Consider the following 24,242-nt stretch of genomic DNA (forward strand, 5'->3'; position numbering starts at 1 on the left):
ATTATGGAGTCCTTACTCTTGCCTAGGGTGCAGCCCCTGCCTTGGCTGCAGTTGCTATGTTGTCCACCTCGCCATTCCTATCGGACCCGCTGCCATCTGCTCGCCCTCAACACAACTCTTTACCTCCATAGAGGTCCACTTATAGTGCTTGGGGCTCTTTCAGACCAAATCTGCTTCAGGTTGGCCTTTGAGTGCTGGGAGGTCTCCCCAGGCCTGCACCAGCAGTGAAACAGTCAGTCAATGCGTCAAATGGTATTGTGGCTTAGGCCATGTGCCTCCCAAGCAATTTAAATTTAATAAAGGTGTGGATCCCTTTATTTTTGACTGTGACTACGCCTTATATCTGATCAAGGTTGGCAATGCTCGTTTCTTAGGGTCGAGCACGCGCAAGTGCTCTAGACCATGTTGTCATCTCTGTGGGCTTCTAACCCCGCCCATGTCACGCCCGTCACTTTCATTAGTTTGTGGGCTTGCCTTTTAAAAATCGATTCATTCCATTTGTGAAAGGCATGCATACGCCATGCCTTTTTCGGTGTTTAGCCCTCCTTGAGCGCGCCGATAAACAACTGAAAACATATGAGGCTCTGTGTTTTCAGCTGGGTTCAGGACTACTCTTTCCTGCGCAGCAAGATCTCGCTGGGCAGAAGTAGAGTGCTTTGCATGTCATGGCAATCATTGGCTCGCATATGTAAAACTGTTTTACTTTTCATTATTAGTTTATGTGGCAAGAAAAGTCCGTTTAGGAGTTCACAACGCTAATAGCTCTAATGCACGCAAATGTAGTACCCACTGCATTGCACATGCTTGTTTTTCCTTGACTGTCTGATGAGTTTAAATTTTGCCCCAGGGGATTTTTGTCCCCACAGCCGGTGCAAACGCTTTTAATTGCCTATTTGTGTTTCTCTTTTAACGCGTGACCGCTCTGTGCTTTTCCTGGCAACTGCATAAAGAGGGCAACTCCTGTACCCTTGGTAGCTTCTCTTTTGACCTTTCATGGCAGCGGTATCCGGTTGATGCACAAGCACTCGGTTGTCTTCTTTTCTCCGATACCTTCTGTCATTGCCATCTGTCTTTGACAAGCAGCTGCTTTCTGAAAAAAATGCTTGGTGATTTTTATTTTTTTTCGTATTTAGTTAGTCTAGGTTTAGTTTGTTGATTGGATCTCTACTTATTTATGTGACCAAATGTTGATTTCTTTCTTGGCCATATATTTAAACAAGCATTTGCAATACAACGGGTCTCGCGTTTGCTTGTGTTAGAGCTAATAGCGTTGTAAACTCCTAACAGGACTTTTCTTGCCACATAAACCATGGTAATGCTGTCCCGATGTGGGGCACTAAGCGTGATAATCATGTTTGGCGCTGGGTCTCTACATACACGCAGATCTATATGTAAGCTGAAAGAAAAAAAACAGCGCGATCGCGCTGCTACAGTTCACTCGTAATGAAACCTATCGGCAAAAGTGCAATTATGCACGTAGCCGGAAAAAGTGCAATTAACTGTGTACCAGGGTCGATATTATGCAAAGCGCTCGACTTCTGCCAAGCAAGATCACCCTGCGAAAATGGAGAAAATGTAGTCCACTAACCGGATGGAAAACAGCAAGCCTCCTATGTTTTCTGTACTTAGTCGATGCGCTTGAGGAGGGCTAACCACCGGAAAAGGCATGACGTATGCTTGCCTTCCACTAATGAATTGAAGCAGATTCTAACAGGCAAGCCCACGAACCAATGAAAGACACTGCCATGACGTGGACGGGGCTCCGAGCCTTTTTTAATTCCTAAAGCGTCTCGCTAGCGAAACACATGCACAAGCGAATGCGCCGCAGACTTGACCCTAAAAAAAAGAGACAAATTATATTTTTTCTCATTTTTAAAATAATTAGGAGCACACATTTTTTGCGGTGGTCTCAATTCAGGTTTTTTATTTATTTATTTGTTTTTATTTTTTTTCCACTCACAGTTTTGTGGTTTGTATTTACCTACGTTATTTAATAGAGGGCACAAACAATAGTGGTTTGCATAAACTGAAGCTTCCTCAGGAGCTTGCTCTGAGTAAGAGTTCTGGCTTCTCAGATTAAGATACTACTTTCAGTAAAGCAAGGAGGAGTCTGCTTAAGAGGACACCCAAGTATCATGGGTGTTGATTCATCTACGTTCCAGGGGTAGCGGAAGTGACATAACATACCCTTTGCCTTTAATGACATAACAGGAAGTGACATCATATGCCCCTCGAGCTTGATTATTTTTATTTTTTCAATGAATTACATTGATTTGTGCTAGTACCAGCATTCTGCCACTGGCATCCTATTACGTTTTTTTTTTTTATTTGATGCCCTATATGCCACAAATTCCTTCTGATATGCCGGTGCCATTATTTTACCATTGATGCTATTTATGCCAAGAACGCCAGTTTGGCACTATTTTGTCATAGCTGTCGGCCATGCTTAGAACTCCTGCAAATGAAGCTTGCCTCAGTATTTTTCCAAGGGTATCTATGTGAGACAATATTTACCTGCAGTTTGCTAGAGCAAACAACAAAATTGCAAGTATCCCATCACATTCTCTTTCACACTCGCATTCACTCACTCACTCATACACTCATTTTCTCTGTCACATTCCCAGCAGCAGCCAACAAATCTAGGAGTCACACATCAGTGCTATATTGTCTGAGTAATACTTAGTGTTGGTACACAATATCTAAGAGTCAATAACATGTATACACATTCATCAATTCATATATTATGCTGTTCTAAATCACAACAATCAAAACACAAAGTCTGTTATATTACTGCATTCACGTATTCCCTATTCATTTAATTAAGCTGTCATCACTAACTTTTTTTGTTACTCCTTAGAAAGTGTTGTGCTATCAATTCAGCTTTGATTGCACTAGTCGTGGATATCATTGATTCAGGTCTCCTTCAGTAATTTAATTCCCTGTTTTTTACTTTAAAAAAATAATTAAAAAATAGACCATATGTATATAGGTACCAAATGAGGTCTGCAAGCCTTTCAAATAATTAGTTATCCCTCCAGCGCCCACCCGATTAAACATAACATTTTCCGCCATCTTGGAATGTAAAAATACCCACCAATTTAATCCACAACCAACTATAATTTAATCCAGACAGTGGTGTATATGCATCCTCTCACACTTCCCATTATTACATCTCAAAAGCTCCTTCATCAATTATCCGCAGTCACATTCAGAGTCACATCTACCCAACGTGCACCGAACTAGACATAACCATTTCCCCCATCTTGGAATGTAAGAATACCCACTAAATGAATCCATAACCAACGAACATTTAATTGAGCAGTAACATGCACATATCCTGTCAAACATATTCCCCCCACAACTAAATCCCAAAAGCGGCTTTATCGTTTACTGTCAATTACTTCTTAAAAGACCTGGCCCAGCACAAGTCTAAATATAAACCCAAGGAGACCAACGTCCCAAAATTCACCAGTATTCAATTCCACCTCGGTGTACTCCATCTCCGAGCACCAACCCCAGCACAATAACCCTCATGGATCCTCATCCAACCAGACTTAGGTCGCTAGTATCCCACCAGCCCTAGCTACTTAAGCAATTACATGCTTGACACACACTTCCAATGGGCCATTCACCCTCAAATTCAGCTGCATACTTTTTATATCCCAACCTTAAGGGTCATTGCCTTCCCTCCCACTGGTCACACATTTTCGAAAAGAAGCACTCATCTGTGGCGTCACTAGGTTCTGCCATATTGTAACTTTATGCAACACTTAAAAGTGAACCTGTATTCCCTCATCCAATCACATTATAGGCTTGAGTGGTTACGAATCATAATCATACTTATACAACTGTCATCCACTCAGAACCAACCTAAAGACTAATATGTCCAAGTCCTTAAGTAAGTGTGATCATATCACAAGGCCACGATTGATTATATACCACCATAATGGACCCAACCCCTGACAGCATATCAACAGGATCCAAACGTACAAATTAGACACACGTATGCCCGTTCCCAGCATGTTGCAAGAATCAGCCATTTGTCACTGTCTCATTGTCCTATTTCACAAAGCCTATATCTCTCATATTTTACAAAACAGAATTCCTAAGGAGAAAAACCATTAAGGCGTACTACACATAGGTGTGGAACAAGAACTAGAATGATCTATCTCGAGAAACCGCTGTTAGTGAGAAAAAACTCAACATAGAGTTCCCCAAAAAGTCGAATGAATGTTTAGCAAAAGAAACATCTCTGTAATCAAAATCACACCTAATCAAAATTGCACATAACTCAAAAACTGGAAATGAATCCTCATTAAGAGGATTCATTCAAGCTACACTATGGTCTATATAATCACCCCTATTGACTTTTAAAAATCAAAATGATAAACAACCTTAAAGGCAAATAAACATTCTAAGTTCCAGGGCTCCCAGGCAATGTGGATGGATTTTCCCCCGTTCATCTTAAAAAATCGTCTAACTTATGTTCTGAATTGAGTCCCTTTTCCACAGACTGTAGTCTACAAATCCATTTGACTTCTGTCGTAAAAGTAACTCATGGTCCCTGCCCCATGGCACAAACATTATTTTTTGAATCCCATTCCCATTGGAATAAAACGATGTCTCTGTGTGCTTATCTGTATGTTTTACGACTGGATACCGTAAATAACTGTTTTATATTGCCCTGCAGTGTTCCTTTACGGGTGTGTGTTAGAGAGTACTAGTACTTCCTATGTATGCTCTCAAGCAATTACATACTATTGTGCAAATGACGTACATACTGGTACAGTTAATAAACTGATCAATGTAATGTCTTTCATCACAGCATAACATACCACAGCATAGCATAGCACAGCACAACATAGCACACGATAATACAATATAACAAAACACAGCATAACAAAACATAGCATAGTATAACACAGTATAGCACAACATAACACAGCATAAAACATAGTTTAACATAGCAACATAAGACAACATAGCCTAGCATAACACAAAGCATAGCATAACACAATATAGCATAACATAGCACGACATAACAGCACACCATAGTATAACACAACATAGTATAGCATATCATAGCATAACATACTACAACATAAAACGACATAGCATAACAGACCATAGCCTAGCATAACACAACATAGCATAAGACGACAATGCATAACATAACATAACATAACACAACATAGCACAGCATAGCGTAACAGCAAAACATACCACAACATAGCACAATATAACATAGCATAACACAACATAACCCACATAATTTCACACACATCCGCTCTATTCCTATCCAAAATGTATGGGTAAAAGACATTGTCATCTACAACACAAATATCTCTAACTCCAGCAAATGCAAGACCCATTGCATTGCAAATGCTGTTTTTGTTCTAGCACACAACAAAAAAAACTGTGCTGCTGATTCAGAATTAGTGCAAGTGAAGTACATATTTTATTTGTAATTCTGAAGTGTGGTGGAAATATATGAATACAATTAAAACACATTAATACTCTAGATGATGACATTTGCACACATTGTTTGTGTGTTATAAAACCGTATTTAGATGCAAATGGTAATGGCCATTTCACTCGGAATGTGTTTCTTTAATGGCACTGCGCTACCCCACTATGCATACACCACACAATGCCACTCTAGTACAGTCTGTGCCCTTCCTCTCTGTCACGCCATCTACACACTCTGCGACATGCCAATCTACGCCACTCACTCCACTGCACGCCACTGTATGCCCCTCCACTTTAATTTCCCCCACTCCGGTCAATCTCACGCCACCCCAGTGTACCCCAATCTACCCCACTCCAATTTATACACCACACTCCTTATCTGCTCCATGCCATTTGTCTACCCCATTTCAATGTACCCTGCTCTATCCCAGTCTATCCTGCTTCAGCCCTCTACGATCGAGTCTACTCCACTCAAATCTACCCTACTCTGCCCCTGTCTACCCCAATCCAAACCACTCAAATGTACCCAATCCAGTCCAACCCACTCCACTCGAATTCACTCCAATCTACCCCCCTCCAGTCCAATTTATCCCAATCCATTCCAGTTTACCCCACTCTACTTCAAAATCCACTTCAATATATCCAACTCCTCCCCACTTCAGTCTGCCCCACTCAACTCGGCTCTACCATACCCCACTCGGCTCTACCATACCCCACTCGGCTCGGCTCTACCATACCCCACTCGGCTCGGCTCTACCATACCCCACTCGGCTCGGCTCTACCATACCATACCCCACTCGGCTCGGCTCTACCATACCCCACTCGGCTCGGCTCTACCATACCCCACTCTACTCGGCTCTACCATACCCCACTCTACTCGGCTCTACCATACCCCACTCTACTCGGCTCTACCATACCCCACTCTACTCGGCTCTACCATACCCCACTCTACTCGGCTCTACCATACCCCACTCTACTCGGCTCTACCATACCCCACTCTACTCGGCTCTACCATACCCCACTTTACTCGGCTCTACCATACCCCACTTTACTCGGCTCTACCATACCCCACTTTACTCGGCTCTACCATACCCCACTTTACTCGGCTCTACCATACCCCACTTTACTCGGCTCTACCATACCCCACTTTACTCGGCTCTACCATACCCCACTTTACTCGGCTCTACCATACCCCACTTTACTCGGCTCTTCCATACCCCACTTTACTCGGCTCTTCCATACCCCACTTTACTCGGCTCTTCCATACCCCACTTTACTCGGCTCTTCCATACCCCACTTTACTCGGCTCTTCCATACCCCACTTTACTCGGCTCTACCATACCCCACTTTACTCGGCTCTACCATACCCCACTTTACTCGGCTCTACCATACCCCACTTTACTCGGCTCTACCATACCCCACTTTACTCGGCTCTACCATACCCCACTTTACTCGGCTCTACCATACCCCACTTTACTCGGCTCTACCCCCCCCCCCGCTTCCCCCTCGGCTCTACCCTCCCCCCCCCCCTTCCCCCTCGGCTCTACCCCCCCCCCCCCACCCTCGGCTCCTCCCCACCCCACTCTACTGCAAACCAGGATATCCCACTCTTTCTCCATTTACTGTACTCAATCCACCCATTCTACTCCACTTAACTCATCCCCAATCCCTCTCACTTCATTACACTCCAACCTACCCCAATCTAACACACTCCACTTAAATCTAGCACCCTCCAGTCTAACGCACTCCACCCCATCCATGTAACTCCAGTCACCCTACCCCACTCCACAGTACCCTATTGACCCAACTGCAGTCTACCCAATCCACAACACTCTAATCTACCCACTCCAATCTATCCAACTCCACTGCAGTCTTCCATGCTCATCTATCCAACTCCCCCACTCCTATCTACCCATTCCAGTGTGCCCCAATCACTCCACTCTAACCCCACTCCACTCTATGCCAACCTAACCCATTTCACTCTTACCCCCCCCCCCCCCCCCCCCCAATCAACCCTATTCCACTGTACCCCAGTCTATCCCACCCCATACCACTAACTTTTAGCCATGCTGACCATCAGCCATACTGGTGTACAGCATGGCTAAGACATCATCTCTTAGGGGTGAAATATTGGCTTTAACAATGCTTGTTACTTGTCAGTAGTCTTAAATTGTTATGCATTACTGATCAAGCTCCCAAACAGTTTTGCATGAACATTTCTGTTCACTAATGCTTGGGTTTCCAGTTATTGAAATCAGCGTGTGGAATATTACATTCAAAATGGACTTTTGCAGACAAAATTATTCTAACAACTGAGTGCAGTTTCTTTATTGCAAGAGTGATTAAAAAATAAATTAATTCTCTGATATAAACACAGTTTATTGCAATCATTTAAATTATTGTTATTCCATATAATTACGACAGTGGCTCCCCTGAATATGATAAAGCAACTGAGGGGAGTCTCATTGTCACATCAGTGATGTAAAACAAATTTACTTGCAGATATAATACTCAGGTAATTACAATTCATGTAATCATTATCCCATACATTTACAGTTCCAGTCTGTTGCTTTCCCAGCATGAGAATAAAACAGTGGTGCAATACACTCATCTAAATAAATAGTTTATCGGGCTGCAGGCCTCAAAATCATAAAAACTTTACTAGACCTGCAGGTCAAGTAACTTGAATAATCTACTCAACCTTACTGAAATGTACTTGAGCCATAAACTGGTCTCAGATTGTGTGATTTTATGTGAATATTTTATTTTACAGAGCCGCCCTTTTCTTCATTCTCAGATATGAGCCCCCCTTCAAATATTTGAGTTCAGTATTTAAGCTGTACAAAAAAACTTTTGCTTGATTAAATAGACTAAATGTTTCCTCCATATGAACCTAGCCCACATATAGGGTACAAACGATACATGACTTACCTCTCACTTTATTTTATTAATAGCATTGCCATCAGGGCAGGGGCAGAAGTGATTTTCAGTTCATATTTAAACACTCACCTTTAATAAATGTATAGTAAAGCATGATGTGGTAGCACACTGTCATTTACAGACAGTAAATTTCCCTTTGAAATGTCCAAAAACCTTCCCACCAACTAGCAACTTTAACGACAAAACCATATAGTATATTAACAATAATATGAGGAAACTGGGTTTCAGAAAACATTAATTATTTGCACATCACCAAGTAAAGTGTTCTGATTTGTTTTCATCCTAATAAAATATTTTTTCATCACACAAGTTCAAAACTGGTCTTTCACAACTACTGAAATATATTTTGTAATGTTTGTACAATTGACTTACTAGCTATTAAAATGCCATGTGTTAAGAAAAATCTGACACCCTACAGCCTTTCATTTTACACTCTTTGTAAAGCCGGTCAGACAGTTCACTTTAAAGAATCCTTGAACTCTGCAGTCGGAAAAGTAATATGACTTCTCACCTCTGTCTCTGAACACCGAGAAAATGTGACAAGATAAAAACAAGATGTAAATGGATCTTTATTGCTCCCTCACTTCCTGAGTGAATAGAATACCTTTTCTTTGTCAACTCACCAGAACAGGTGAGTATGTCCTAAATATATTTGGACCTGATAAAATCTGACTCGCCATAGCGAGTGGGCAAGTAGATTTTTTTGAGGCCTGGGCTGTAACAGATATCTTTGAATTTCCTTTCTCACTGAGATGGATGTTTGAAAATTATAATTTAAACCCATACTACTTGTGTGTGTGTGTGTGTGTGTGTGTGTGTGTCTCTCTCTCTCACCGTTTGACGAATCTTTATAAAATTTTCCAAAAAAAGTGTGCTGTTGATTCTTGTTGCGCATGGGAAGTTTCGGGGTGAGCCGTCAAGTGGAGGCCAAGAAAAGAGGGTGGTGGTGGTGGGGGAGAGTCATCTAAAAAATGTTTCCCTCATGTTAATTCCCATAGGAGTTTTGAACACGACTACAGCCCAAACTGCTTGATGGAAGTTCACCAAATTTGGCAGAAAGCTAGATTTTGTTCTGCAGATTGTGCTCTTGGTTATTTGATGTAAATTAGTTCAGTAATTTTTGAGATATTTAAGGGAAAATACATTTGTATATCTAGGGCTGTAGATTTGCCCAGGCGAATTTGCAAATAAGAAGAGCTTGTGCATGGAGCTGCAGAGCTCTGATTGGCTGCCAACACTTCAAACCAGAATTGGTTGGCAGCCATCTTTGGACTCTGCTTCCGCCAAGCCCCAGAAAAAGTGTGAAAAAAGTAAAGGAGCCAGGGTAGGGGCACCTGACCCCTTGGCTCTTGTGTTGGGGACCCAGAGGGACCCCCTCCAAGGCAAAAATTGCTTACAAAATCAAGCACGGGAGCCCGCCCTTGTGAGTCCCCTAGGTGGGTTAAATCCTGTGGCATTTTCAAATAAACAAAGGGGTTAGGGCGCACGGGCCCCCTCCCCTCCTAGGGCATTTTGATGCCCTGTGGAACACCTACCTTCTCTGGGCTTTTATTTATCCTGAATGTGGGGGCAGCGCAACCTCTGCAGCCCCGGGTACCGCCACCTCCCTAGGGCTTTAATCCAATATAATGCCTGGGGTAGGGAGGCAGCACAGCCTCCCGCAGCCCTGGGGACCACCCCGGGCTTTAATCCGATATAAATTGGGGGGAGGGGCATGTAGGAAAACAGCATAAATTATCTAGTTACCTAAGACACTTTAATAGCATTACAGTGCCATGGATATGGACATGAAAATTCATGCTCAAGCAGGTGAATAAATAAGCAAAATGAACATACCTGCGTGAAGGAAAAGCTTTTTTTTTTTGTGAAACCACACAACGCCTGCGCAAACAAAACATGTACTCCTGGCTCTCAGCATTTGGGTGGATCTAAATTTCTCTCCTGATGATTCTAAAATAATTTTCCAACTACAGCTTCTCTGTCAAGCCAGTTCATAAAAAACATTCACCTCTACCCTCACCCGATTCCTGATAAATATCACCCTTTACCTCTACGCGCCATAAAATACTATACTATCGCTTTACATGATGAACTGAATCCTTAGTTGATATGCAGTATAAGGGAATGCTTCGTGTGACACCCTTACCTCAACCAACACAAAGGTCCCCGGACAGGTCGTGGACCTTGTGTTGTCAAGGACAGGCCTAGGCCTCTGCAAATAGACAAGATTAGTGCAGCACCAGGGCCAAAAAAAAAAAAAAAAGTAATTGTGCCGGTTTTACATGCACTGTGCCACTTGGGGCATTGGAACATGCCAGTTTACCATTTCCACACACAACAAAGAGGGAAACCCACTGACTTTCACAATGCTTATTTGTTCTTCTAAATGTTTTTCACAAGGGGATTTGCAGGTCAGTAAGAATAGATTCTGAAAAAATGCTATATATTTGGGACATTGTTACAGAATAAGTAATTTTAGCTGTTCAGTTGTAAATTACTTCGCAGTGCACCTTTAACTTAGTATATGAAGCACTGCAGTATTGATGTCATAAAGGTACTGCCCCTTGATAACATTAAGTAGGTCTCAGAAGCATAATTTCCCGTAGATATCTGTAGAATTTCACAAAATATTATTGTATTGACCTTGTGTATTTGATGTTTTTTAAAATAACTTTAATATGCAGAATTTTTTTTACTTTTAGGGGTATTTCATAACTGTAAATTTATATAAATGTATGTGGCCTTCAGTTATTGAATACTTCATAGGATAGCTGTTTTCCAAATCTTGCATTTTGAGGTAGTTTCAGCGTTACTGAGATATAGGTGTAGGCAAGATAATCTTTTTTTAATTACTTAATGCCTGCTATGGAGAGAATAGACTGAGAGGAGATACCTTGTGCACCTACAGTGGAGAAGCCTGACCCAACTGGTGAGAGTAGAACAGATGAAGCTGTAGTGAGCTCCTGCGGAATGGTATTTCCTGAAGTGAAGGTCACTGTGGAGGACACGTCAGCAGGTGAGCTCATAAAAGTGTTAGCTGTTAATGTTGCCACCTGCTTAATAGTGGGCATTATCCCCTGGGAGCACTATCCAATTTTGAGATTTTTGCTGCTCCAATTTGAATCGCCCTGCACTGTTTTCAACTTCATGGAGAGAAGTAATCCAAACTTGGCAAGAAATGTATGCACCAGGCCATCACTGAGAACCTATTGACATCCCATTGAAATATTACTGTTCTGTTCTTTACTCCTTCTTTTTTTTTTTTTTTTTTTTTTTTTCATTTTTACAGCATGAGAACCCACTTGAGATATGGGAAGCCTAATCCACACCAGTCTTATTGGAAAACTACTAAAAATGTAAATGAGTTCTGTTTACACTAAAATGTTTCAGTAGTAAATTCCTTCCTCCGGGATCTGTTTTCGGTACACCTGATTTATAGCCATTAGTCCTGAACTACAGCTATCAGTTCTGAAATATTTGTTCTAAGAGGTTTCTTTCATTTTTAATAAAATAATACTTTTGGTCTTTAATTTATAATGGAAAGGTTACATTGCTTAATATTCTTCTAAGGAATCGGGAAGTCTGCTGCTTGCAGCCCTGAGTGAAGCTATCTCCTGGTTGCGTGCTAAACCTCAAGCTACTTATTTGGTTCACATTTAGCATCTATACTAAGACAGTGGTATATGAAGGACAAACCCTTACCTATTGTCTTTGTCACTACTAGTTTTTCAAGGTTTTGTGGAGGAACACTCAAACATTTTTAGGTTTCATCTGCACTTGTGCCCTGTGCTTGCGAAATCTTTTGTTGATAAAAGAAAAAGCTTAAAAGGGGCTTAGAAACTGGCCTTTAGTAAGTTGAACTTACAGTTGAATTGGTCCAACGTCGCTCTGACTTACATGCTTCTGACTGTCCAACACGTTAGCTTCACTTCCTGCTCTCTTCTTTGCCCCCCATGCCTTTGTGTTGCCTCCAGACCAAGTACCTTCCGTGTCACTTGCCACTGGACACTGCGTAGTGTCCTTCCTCTGGCCACGACGCTGAAGGTACTTTTTTTCTTTGCCACCGTCTTCTTTCTTTGCCGCCATAGTCTTTCTTTCTCTGGCTATGAAGCAGAAGGTACTTTTATTTTTCTGCTTGCCGTCTTGTTTCTTCGCTGCTTGTCGACTTCTTTCTAAGCTTTCTTTGGCTACGATGCTGAAGATACTTTTTTTTTTTTTTTTTCTGCATGCAGTCTTCTTTCTTAGTTGCATTCCGTCTTCGCTGTCTTCTTTCATCACCTCATGCTGTCTTCTTTCATTGCCGTCTTTCTCCTGGGTGTTGAAAATTGCCCTCTATGAAGCTCTTATTCCTACCCTAAAGCTGGAAGCATGACCAGTAAAACACAATAAAGCAACAGCGGAAACATTAAAGATGAAAGGTATGACCACGCTGTGGGGATCATTAGGAGTCTGGCGGTCACTAGACAGCCAGACTCTGGGATGGCGGTTGGAGCACCACATTACAAACCTGGCAGTTGGGCCGCCAAGGAACTGCAAGCTCCGCCAGAATCGAAGATCTCGGTGGTCTGGAGGTGGCAAGAGTCCTAATCTGCCAGGGAAGCGGCCCCATTCTCCGCCAGTGGTTTCAGGGGGAGCCCTGCTTTGCTCATGCACTTGGCATGGGTAGTACAGGGGCCACCCTGGCCAGCACCATTGCAATGTTCACTGTCGTCTGCTTTGCAGACAGTGAACATTGTGAAGGTGCTGGTGCACCCTGCTTGCTAGAGCATTGCTGCCAGCTCGATTACGAGCCGTAGACAATGCTGTAGCCTGTTTCCCGCTACGCCAACTGGCGGAAACTTAGGTTTCTGCCCACTGACCTAGCGGGAGACTCCTAATTGGGCTGACAGGGAGGTAGCCTGTGTGGCGGAAACCTCCCCGTCGGAAGTTCGGCGGGGGTAAAAACTGTCCACCAAACTCATAATGACCCCTATATGTTTTAAAGAAAGAAGTATACTTTGCAATCCTGTCATGATTATGAATATTTATGGTTCATCATGACACATTCCATTTTCTTCCTTGGAATACTTTAGCTGGCTTGTAAGGTCCACATTACTTTGAAGCATCTGGGATTACTTTTGCAATCAAAGTTTTCACATCTTAAAAATTATTTCATGGCGTGCCACGTTCTTGTGTAGCTCACCCGTCAAGCACAGTGTCAAAACCTGAGTCTGGGCGATACAGGTCTGCCTGACAATTTGCCAATAGGTTTCGCCTTTGGTTTTTCTTTTGCATGGTATCTTACTGGATTATAAATATTAGACAAATGTTAGAATGTTTAGTTTAAAATTGATAAACCGTTAATAGTTTATTAATTCAACATACATCAGAACATAAACAACTATTAAAGGTATCAAATTTAAACAAACATAACATTTTTCTAATATTTATAATCCAGTTAGATAGTGGGATAGAATGCAGAAGAAAAAATAAAGGCGAAACCTATTGCCATTGCCTATACTTGTTGTTATTGCGAAGCACAGAAGGCGTTGCTGCTTTTCCTAGCTTGCGTTCTCGTGAGTAATGGTAATCCCTACATGGGTAACAGTGCCTTTCTTGAAAGCCTGCCATCATAATCTATAAATAGATTGGCACTGGCATACTTCTCTTGGCATTCTCTGCTTTGTTTTTGCCCGTGTACTTTTATGTCACGACCGTATATGTCTCATTCCGATTTTCTGTGGCTGATGCATTGGCATGGCAGTATTGGGATTGACGTTTAGTTGTGAACATTGTCATTGTTTATGGTCTGTGCGTCCTTGGGTATCCCTTTCCAGGCAGTTTTATTTAGTTTATTGTTTAGGTCTGTTTTTTTCTGTCCAGTTTTTAAACCGCAGTAATCCACTCCCAAGGCGGCATGCTTTACCAAGAGTGTCGGGGCTTCTTTCAGTATTTTCGCTGCAGACAAATGCCAGTTTGTTAATCACTTTATCATTTACTGATGGTTACTTTGGATTTGAGGCGACTGCGTCAAAGACCCCACTATATACATATTGGCAAAATCTGGAAATAAAAAAGGAAATTCTGGAGCAAGCTGTTGAAGCTGCTAGGTTCGGCGTGTCCCCCCACCACCCATTCGTTACTAGAACTATTCCCACTGACTGTATATTACCTGTTTCCAGAGGCAATGCAGATTGTGTTGCTAGCAAAATAAAGGACTCCTAGAGCACTTTAACTCTAACCTTGTGGACTTACTGCTCCCGTCTGTTTCATATATTCAGGAGTAATACGCTTCCCTTCTTTGTCTTGCACCTCTTTCCATCAGGTACTATAACGCACTGAAGGCAGGCTCACATGAGTGTCCTGATCAACTTGTGAATCAGTAGTGCTCCTACTTGCTAAAGGAAGACCGTTCTTTACACTCTAGAAGTGCTTTGAATTTGTGTGAAAAGGGGTTTTAGTTGCTTAAGATGTGCTATAAGAACAATAATTACCGATTTATGCCGCCTAAGAATACTGTAGTTTAAAGCTTAAGTAGGCATGACGGAAATGTTCTTGACCCATTGGTATGTTAGATCAAGTGCTGGTTGTGACTTAATCTGTTTGAAATTGATCAATCTCTTTGCAGTAGTTATCTATAGGACTATCTTCCACCGAATGTGCACGGTTGCAATATAATTGCGGTCAAATGATTTGTATGTCAGTGAAATTAAAAAGAAACAGTAACTTGATCACGAGGTTCTTGTACTATGCATACTTTCGGGAAGAAAGCTACAGAAAATCTTCAGGACTAATTACTTGTTACACAATATTGTGTACATTACAGTCTGTCCTCTTCTAGGGATAGAATAATTGTTCTCATTACTCCTTGTCAATAATATTTAATGTTTTTGACCCAAGATCGAGCAAAAGCCAGAAACTGGTATGCAAAAATGAGGATGAATTTCTCACATTAAGAACATTTAATCTTCAGTGAATAACAAAACTTTCTAAATGTTAAAACCAAACGACCAGAAACCTGGTAGTTGAAGCAAGAGAATAAAGAACATCCGATTTGTTTTTGGTTATGTGAATGGCCATCGTGCTGGGTTTAAAGAAGAACCGACTGCTGGTATTTGTGAGTCGAAGTAAGACTAAAGGGATGATGGCTTGGAGTTAGATAGGTGTAAGAAAAGTTGCCGCTCTAATGGTTAAAGAATTATTTGTTCTACAGTTTTCCTTATTTGAGAGTCATCCGCAAGGTCACCCAACATGTGGTTTGCATTCATGCAGTGCCGCGAGCCCCAAGGGTTTACAGCACCTGACGTGTGATCCCGACTGTTTAAATAAGTGTAAAGTCTGCTTGGATTCATTAAGCACTCCAGTATTTCAGAATTGAACTTGCACAGACCAGTCAGTGTGAATTGATTCTGCAGCTCATAAAGCAATTTTGTAAACTTGGTGTGGATCCTAGTAAAGTGTGATTGTGATGAGCACTCGGGCATTCTGCTGTATCTATAGTGCCCCACCTCCACAACAGCATTTAAAATGTTCAAATATACATGTTTAAAACATTTCTCTATACATGGGGCCCCAGCGGGATGCTCCTCTTTGGCCGAAGAAGTCATTAGCGTGGTGCTGAACATAGAGATCTCCTAGCACGGCGCTATTACGAAATTCAACCGGTTTTAAAGATTATCAGGCTTGGAGTGTGGGCCAGTATAATTCCATCAGAGCTGGGATTACTTGGTAGCACTTTCTCAAATGTATGATAAATCTGGCACCACCATAAAATGCCTTTGAGAAGTGCCGGAGTGCTGTTAGTGCAGCTTATGAGCAAACTGTTACCTCTATTAGGTAGAGATGTAGGATATGTATAACTGTTCTGAAGTTTGCTGGGTTTAAGGTTTTCTTCCATCAGGCCTGAGCTGGTACCTTTTCTGTTAGTTGTGATTTTGCAATGACTCCGATTTATGTGGAGTGATTGGTTAAGTTACCCAGGTTAATATCTGGGCTCCAGGTTTAAATCTGTTGTTCCGTTGGAAATAAGAAGGAAATTTATCTTTGAGTTAAGGTTTCGCGTAGGAGCTTTAGGGTCTAGTTCGGTATAGGCTCAGTACACATTTTGAGTTACTGCATGTCCTGAATTTTTCGTTAACAAACCACCACTATTAATATCATCTGGCTTTAACCTCTTTTTCTTTTTTTTTTTTTTTTTTTTTTTAGTCTCTAAAATCCCACCTGAGTTAATATTTTGACATGTAGGGAATATGGACAACCCGAATCTGCTAGTACTGTAGTTTTCCTCTTCCCAAAAATGGTATCTGAATCTGGCATTATTTCTTCATCGCCAGTTTCTGTACTGTGCCTACTCACTTGTAACATATGTTTCCTATCACCCCTTTAACGTCTTTGGTCTGTAATTTTCCTTCCTGGTGTATTATGCTTTTTTTCCACCCTTAAAGCACTGTATGCCTCACATGATGCATTAATCTTCGATGGGTGACTAGGCTTGCCATACTCAAACATCACTTATTTCTCTGTGTATTCTTGTAATTCTAAATTAAAAATCGTTATGCAGCCTGAACTTGAATATTTTGCTATCATGTTAGAGCAAATGTACACAGAACATTTTTTGATAAAATGCTGCATAACATGCATCTATGAAACTTTCTTGACTCATCTTTAAAGCTGTAATTGAGAACATTTTGGTTGTATCTTCTTATTCCTGAGCTGCAATGTGTTTAATCGGATATGGTGAATAGGGCAATGCCTCTTCTCTGAGGAAATTAACACTGAGGCATTGTCACAAATTAAAAGTGGAGCATAAAATATTCCAGTCTTGTTGCCCTTTCTGTTAATACCACACAATTTTTTTTTTGTTTTAAAGTGTGAACTAAATGCCAGTGTAATCCAGAATGTGGAGTGCTCCCTTTATGAGGGAGACATTTTGGAGTTGTTTTGATTCAAAATATTTGATAGCCAGAATTATTATACCTAGGACAAGCTATTCTTGTTTAGGCAGTAACTCATCAATGAATTGTTTGAACAGAGAATGGTTCTTAAACAGTGGACATTTTAAAGATTTAAATGCCTGAAATATTCCCTGTTGTCGTACTAAAAATGTCAGTCATGTAATATTAGCTATAAACATTATTGAAATGGGCATACACCCAGAAAGAGTGTTTAATAGAACATTCAGTTGTTTAACAAGCACCCATACTTTAACCGATACGATTGATGTACCCAGTACCAGTAGGGCCCCAGTACCTAGGATTTTGTAAGTCCGATACAGTTTGAGGGAGTCAACAGAAGGAGCATTTTTCCTTCCACTTGGTGTATCCTAACTGCAGCCTCTGATTTGCAGGGGGTTCTTTCTCGTCGTCTTTTCCTCTCGACCTTGGTAGCCTTTAGAATAATGCCAGCCTTTCCTCAGAAGAAATCTTTGTTCAGAGACACTTTGCCCATTCCCCAGGAGACAATTCTGTGAGAAGTTCCTTCTGAGGATTTCAGGGAGACAATTCTGTAAGTAATTCCTTCTGAGGATTTCAATTGAAATGGCGCAGAAGAGGAATCAGGTGGATGTGCTTGAGATAAGGAAGCACCTATTAATCTAGATCTGCTCCAGAAAATAAAATAACCTTTTAATGAAGCCCCCATTTTATAATTCTTTCATCCTTTCCCTGAAAGGATGATATGAAAATTGGCATTGGCAGACATATTGTGAATGCTCCATCTGAAAGTCGCCGACAACAAACTTTCAACTTTTAAGAAGATTCTTTCTCCTTTTAAGTCAGATGATACTCCAGTCACTTCGTCCTGGTTGAATGCACTTCATATTATGGACAGGAAAAACTATCACAAGGGGATACTGCTCAAGATAACAATTAAATGCTCCACACACTAAAGAGTGGCAAATAAATGTGGCTTTTCCTTGAGATTGTCAGAGAAGCAGTGTTCCTATTAATATAAGCAACAGCTTGTTCCTATTATGGAGTTGTCTGGTAGAAAAGAGCTAACTTAAGGAAAACAGCAGTGACTGTTCCTGCAGTGGTTCCCCCATCTGGAGAAGATATGTCATGCTCCTGTTTCTCCTGCAGCCTATCTATGAGGTCATCCATGTCCAGATTTGGTTATCGATGCAGCTTCTCGCCAAAACTTTCCCAATTCAATCACAGATAGAATAGAATGACAGATGTATCAATGCCATGGTCGAGATGATGACTTCCATGGCTATGGGATTTAGTAAGGCTATGATTGTGCTTGCTATTTGAGGCTGTTAGGATGGGCAAATGTGGACAGGCATTCCACATTTCTAGAATTGTGTTAAGATAAAAAAGAGGAGGCAGAACTGATTATGAGAGAGAGAGAAAATCCTGATTTGATGTCTTTAACGTAGGTTTCTATTAACTAGTGGAAGAGTCTGTATTGTGGAAAAAATGATGGCTTAAGTGCACTTTCTTTCGGAGTAAAGTCAAGGAATGATTCTGGAAAGGTTCTTTGGGACCTCATCTATTCAGAAAATATGTGCATGAGCACATCTGATAGACTTCTAGCTGCACATTCCTTACCTTTGAATTTCCCAGGTGTAGACTGTATCCGAAAGGTTTTTACGTGAGCAATACTCCTGCACGCTGTCAGTTTGCTTAGTTTGGTTCTGCATGTCATCGTTGGTGCAGGGAGTGACTTTGCGGTCACTTACATATGCACCATACTAGCGTGCAGGCAACAGTTCTTCTCTTTCCGCGCAAGTTAGTGTTGTGCTGGAGAAGAGCTACCCCTTTGTCGTTTTTTGACAGGTTTTTAAAAAACATTTTCACAGTAATTTTTTGAGTGTCAAAGGATGCCTTCTAGAAAGGAAGGTTCCAAACCATGTGGTGCTAGTCACAGCACCATGTCGGTTAGAGACCCCCATCTGGTCTGTTTGTGGTGTGTCGAGCACAACCACAACTCAAAGTTGTGCTCGGACTGTCGGGCCATGATGCCAAAGGCTTTGAGGGAGCAGTCCCTAAAGCTGTTTGCGGCCTGACAATTTTTAGCGCGACTCCGTGGAGGTCTCTGTCTCAATTGAGTAGGTCCTGGCACCGCTCCAGGAGCCCAAAGTACTATTCGTCCAATTCTAAGTCATCGGGACACTCTAGGAAGAGGCATAAGAAGTCAAAGTGTTCTTAGACTTCTCTTCGGCTGACCTGACAACTTCGGAACATCTCGTTCCAGGGATGGTTCTGTGGGTCATTTGCCAGGTCTGACTCCGCACCTCCCCCCATTTCTGGGAGCTGGAGCGACCCCCGCTCAGATAAAGGAGTTTTAAGAGGCAATACACTGCTTATTCGAGCAGGCGGTGACTCCGGAGCACCTATGGGCCCCATCAGTTTCTGCTGCAATGGCCTCGGTGGGGTCTTGTGGATCCTATCTCTGATCCGGACTAGCACTGCTCATGTCAATACGATATCCACCAGTCTCGACTCCAATGACACCGGCAGCACCAGTCCATTCCAATCCCTGATGACTTGGATTCAGAACGGCATCACTCTACGCCAGCTCCAACACCAACAGGGTCCATTGGTCCTATGTTGTTGGCTGAGCATTTATCTGAACAGCCAGGCATGGGAGAAGAATGGGAGAGGTCACTGGACCATTTGGAATACAAGCTGGACACTCCCAACATCTGTGGACTGGTATGAGGAACTGGGAGATGCTGGTGGCCTGGACACATCTCCAGGTGCTGGTTTGCTTTCTCCCTCTACCGTGGCTACAGAGGAGGGAGCATCATATGTAATGGTGATGAAGAGGGCAGCAGGGGTCCTCGAACTACCTTCTGTGGTGATCCAGACTAACCTCTTCACAGAAGTGCTTCAGCCTGGGGCTTCCTCATCAGAATCTCCGCTCCCCTTCAACAAAGCACTGACTGTTGTCCTGCTGGGAATGTGATCCAAGCCAAGCACAGGGGCTACTGTGAACAGGACAATTGCCCGCTGTCCTCGACCTACATCCCACACCTGAGAGCCTGGTAAGCCTCCACATCCCATGGTGTATTCCATGCGGCTTTCCCAGACAGGGAATCCAAAAGGCTGGACACCTTAGGAAAGCAAGTGTTTTCTTCCACCAGCCCTGCATTGCAGTTGATGAGACCTGCATCCCTTTTGGGCCGCTACTCCCACAAGTTGTGGGACACTGCTGTGCTGCCACAGCCCCGGGCCATCCTCTCCGATGCTGTCAAGGATAGGAGAGATGCAGCAAACATCACCATCGGGTATGGATTGGACACAACCCACTGACTGCGCAGGACGGTTTCATCAACAGTGGCTCTTAGATGCCACACCTGGTTGAGTACATCTAGGTTTTTCGGAGGATGTCCAGGCCAATCTCATGGACACGCCCTTCAAAGGGACCCACCTCTTCAGAGAGAAGGCAAACTCTGCACTGAAGAGCTTTAAGGACTTACCCAAGTCCTTGGGCCTCTGTTACCCCATGTATCCAGCCTGCCTTTCGCAGCTACGGAAGGGACGTGCCACCATTACAACTCTATGCCAGCCACCGTTGTGCACAAGTTCCCCAAGCTGTACGTGGACGTGGTGCATTCTGACCTAGTGGGTGGACCTGGCCGCCAGAGGTTATCCACCACCAACCCCCCAGCAGCCTCTAAGCCCACCTAGTCTCCTTATAAGGGATCATGGCTGTCCATTTGGCGGGAGAATCCGTCATCTCCCCAAAAGTAGACCATAACATCAGACAGGTGGGTCCTGCAGATTATTTGGAGGGGCTGCTCCCTTCCCTTTGAATCTTTCCTTATACTCCCAGCAGTAGATCGCTTGACGGAGGATCATCTACTGTTACTCCATGAGGAAGTCACAGCTAATTTGGCCAAGGGAGCCATAGAGAGGGTTCCGATATACGAATTAGGCAGTGGTTGTTATTCCTGCTACTTTTTTATATCCGAAGAGGAACCAGGGCCTTCGCCCTATTATAGATCTCTGAACAGTCAATCTTTCTCAACAAGCATTTGCAATGCAATAGGTCTCACATTTACACAAAGTTTATGTAATGTAAAAATGTCAAAATAACTGGTGATCTATGCTCTTTTTAGAGGGAACGTCCTTTGGTCTAGTGGAAGCTTGGCATCATCATAAAGTAGCACAAAGGGTTAATATGCCTGCTGCAAAAAAACATGTACTAAGCAGATCAGTGTGCATATAATGTAAAAACGATACCACTGATCGAGTTTGCTTTCGAGCGCTGTGAGTCATGGCAGCCAAGAGAACATACTTTTGTCTAGTGGAAGCTTGGTGTCATAAGATAGCGCACGGGGTTAATGTGGACTGCTGCAAAGAAAGCGTACTGGGCAACTCACAAAGTGCAAGCAATGTATAATATGTCAAAATAACTCTGGTGATTTATGTTCTTTCTGTAGAGAGAACGTACTTATGTCTTGTGGGAGCTTGGAGTCCTGATAAGGTAGCGCAAAGGGTTAATATACCTTCTGCAAAGAACGTGTACTTAGCAGATCAGAGTGCATATAATGTAAAAACGATACCGCTGATTGAGTTTGCACTGTGAGCGCCATGGCAGCCAAGAGAACATACTTTTGTTTATTGGAAGTTTGCGGTTATCATAAGGTAGCGAACAGGGTTAATGTGCCTGCTACAAAGAATGTGTACTAAGCAGATCAGAGTGCATGTAATGTTAAACATGATACCGTCGTTCGAGTTTGCGCTGTAAGCACTTTGAGCACCATGGCAGTCACAAAGCGCAGACAAAAGAAAAAATAGTTTTCCCACGCTGAAGTATATCCGCAATCATGCAGTTATCCCTGTAACAGTTAGTGTCCAAGGCAGTAACCAAACCGCCTCAAGGCAGGACAAACGTAGAGCATTTACCAATGACGTCAAGTGATTATTCTTATTCTTATTCTTATCCCCCCCACAGACGAATTAAAGTGATGGGCTTGGTAAAAACCCTACAATGCTCACAACCGGTAAAAGTGCTTGCGCGCTCGACCTAAAAATGAGAAATTCAAGATGCTCACTTTGACTCGGGTCTTGTCTACCTTAGACCAAGGAGACCGGTAGGTAGTGTTGGACTTGCGGGTTGCGTATTTCCACATCACTGTCCTGGCTGCCCACAGACTTTACCTGCGATTCAAGGTAGGCCACAAGCACTTATGGGTTCACCATGCTCCCCTTTGTCCTTATCAGTGCACCTGGGGTGTTCACCAAGGTGATGGCAGTGGTCGTAGCTCATCTGTGGAGATTAGGGGTGTCAGTCTTCGCCCATTTCAACGACTGGCTGTTGAAGGCAGACTCACCCCAGGCTATCATCTCCAACCTCCGGACTACGGCAGACCTCTGCATTCACTGGGGCTCATTATAAACATGCCAGAGTCACACCTGACTCCTTCGCAGATGCTCCCTTTTTGATCGGAGCTGATCAGTGCAGTTTCTGGCTTATCTTTCTGAGCAGCAAGTCCAGTATAACCAGGCTATGATACCAATGTTTCAGGCTTTGTCCTGGATTTCGGTGAGAATGACTGAGGCTGCTGAGACTCATAGCCTCCTGTAGGTGAATCATGCCAGATGGCATTTGTGGGATATGCAGTGGGACCTGAAGTTCCTGTGGTCTCAGCATAAGGTTAGTGTCTCCAACATGATCCAGATCTCAGAGGGGACTGACCTGCAGTGGTGGCAAATGAACTGCTATTGGGTCAAAGCAGTCTCCTCTCCCTTCCCAAATCAGATTTTATGATGGTGACAGATGCGTCACTCCTGGGATGAGACGGACATCTGGGAGAGGTAGAGATCAGAGGACCCTGGTCTCCAGCGGAATCCAAACTCCACATCATCTTGCTGGAGCTTGAGGTGATTCAGTTAGCACTGAAAGCATGTCTTCCCTCTGTCAGGGGGAAGCTAGTGCAGGTGTTCCCGGACAACAACACCACCACCATGTGGTACTGCAACAAGCAGGGTGGGGTGGGGTCGTGGGCCCTTTGTAAAGAGGCCCTGCATCCCTGGACATGGCTGGAACAGCAGGGCATAACCTTGGTGGTTCAACATCTGGCAGGTTCTCTGAACACCAGGGCAGACAAACTCCGTTGTAAATGTCTAGTGAATCATTAGTGGCGTCTCCATTCGGAGGCGTCGTAAGGACTTTTCAGCAGTTGGGAGAGCCTTGGTTAAAAGAGAACGTGCAGTGTCAGTACATTTGAGTGTCCAAGGCAGCTGTCGCTCAGACACTTTCAGTCTTGAGTGAAGGTCATGCCTCCTGTGTGCCTTTCTGCCCATACCACTTTTGCCGAGAGTTTTCAAGAAGATAAAAAATGACTGGGCCTAAGTCATCCTTGTGGCTCCGGACTGGGCACAGAGTCTGGTATCCCTTGCTACTGAGAATGAACATCGATCCTCTGATCAGAATGCCCCTTCCAGAGGATCTTCTGTTGTGGGAAGGTTCTCCACCTGAACCTGTCAACCGCCCCTCCCCCAGCCCCCCTTGTGAAGATTTTGGAACGACAGTTGAAAGACTTCAACCTTCCTCCCGAAGTCTATAATCTTATTCTGGCATTCAGGTGGCCCTCTACCAAGATGGTTTATGCTGCTGATGGCAACAGTTTGTGTTATATTGTATAGAAAATTCTATAGACCCGCTTTCTGATTTTCTCTGATATTCGTCTCTTCATTCTTACTCTTGTCCAGTAGGGATCTTCTCTGGGTACTCTGAAGGGCTATCTTTCTGCTCTGAATGCTTTCCTGCGGCTGCCTGACTAACCCTCTCTCTTTTAGTTCCCTATTTAAATAGGTTTCGAAAAGGGCTTGTGCATATGTTTCCGCCTTTGCTCTTTATCTTGCCTCAGAATCTCAATTTAGTTCTCACCTATCTAATGT

General features: G+C 43.0%; 1 protein-coding gene across 4 annotated transcripts in view; it reads left to right on the forward strand.

Annotated features, from left to right (window-relative positions):
* The window catches only part of RANBP3 (RAN binding protein 3), a 380,969-nt gene that overhangs the window by 63,730 nt on the left and 292,997 nt on the right, over window positions 1-24,242 (forward strand). For 2 of the 4 annotated variants that reach the window (XR_011199903.1, XM_069217335.1), the window contains exon 2: window positions 11,318-11,425. The exons of the other annotated variants lie outside the window; for them this stretch is intronic. Coding sequence is in view for 1 of the 2 variants with exons in the window: in XM_069217335.1 (XP_069073436.1) it covers window positions 11,318-11,425 (108 nt within the window). In the remaining variant the exon portion in view is untranslated. The remainder of the gene's footprint in view (window positions 1-11,317; window positions 11,426-24,242) is intronic. 4 annotated transcript variants of the gene reach the window in all.

The sequence above is a fragment of the Pleurodeles waltl genome, chromosome 12 (genome assembly GCF_031143425.1).
Source record: "Pleurodeles waltl isolate 20211129_DDA chromosome 12, aPleWal1.hap1.20221129, whole genome shotgun sequence".
NCBI classification, from domain to species: Eukaryota; Metazoa; Chordata; class Amphibia; order Caudata; family Salamandridae; genus Pleurodeles; species Pleurodeles waltl.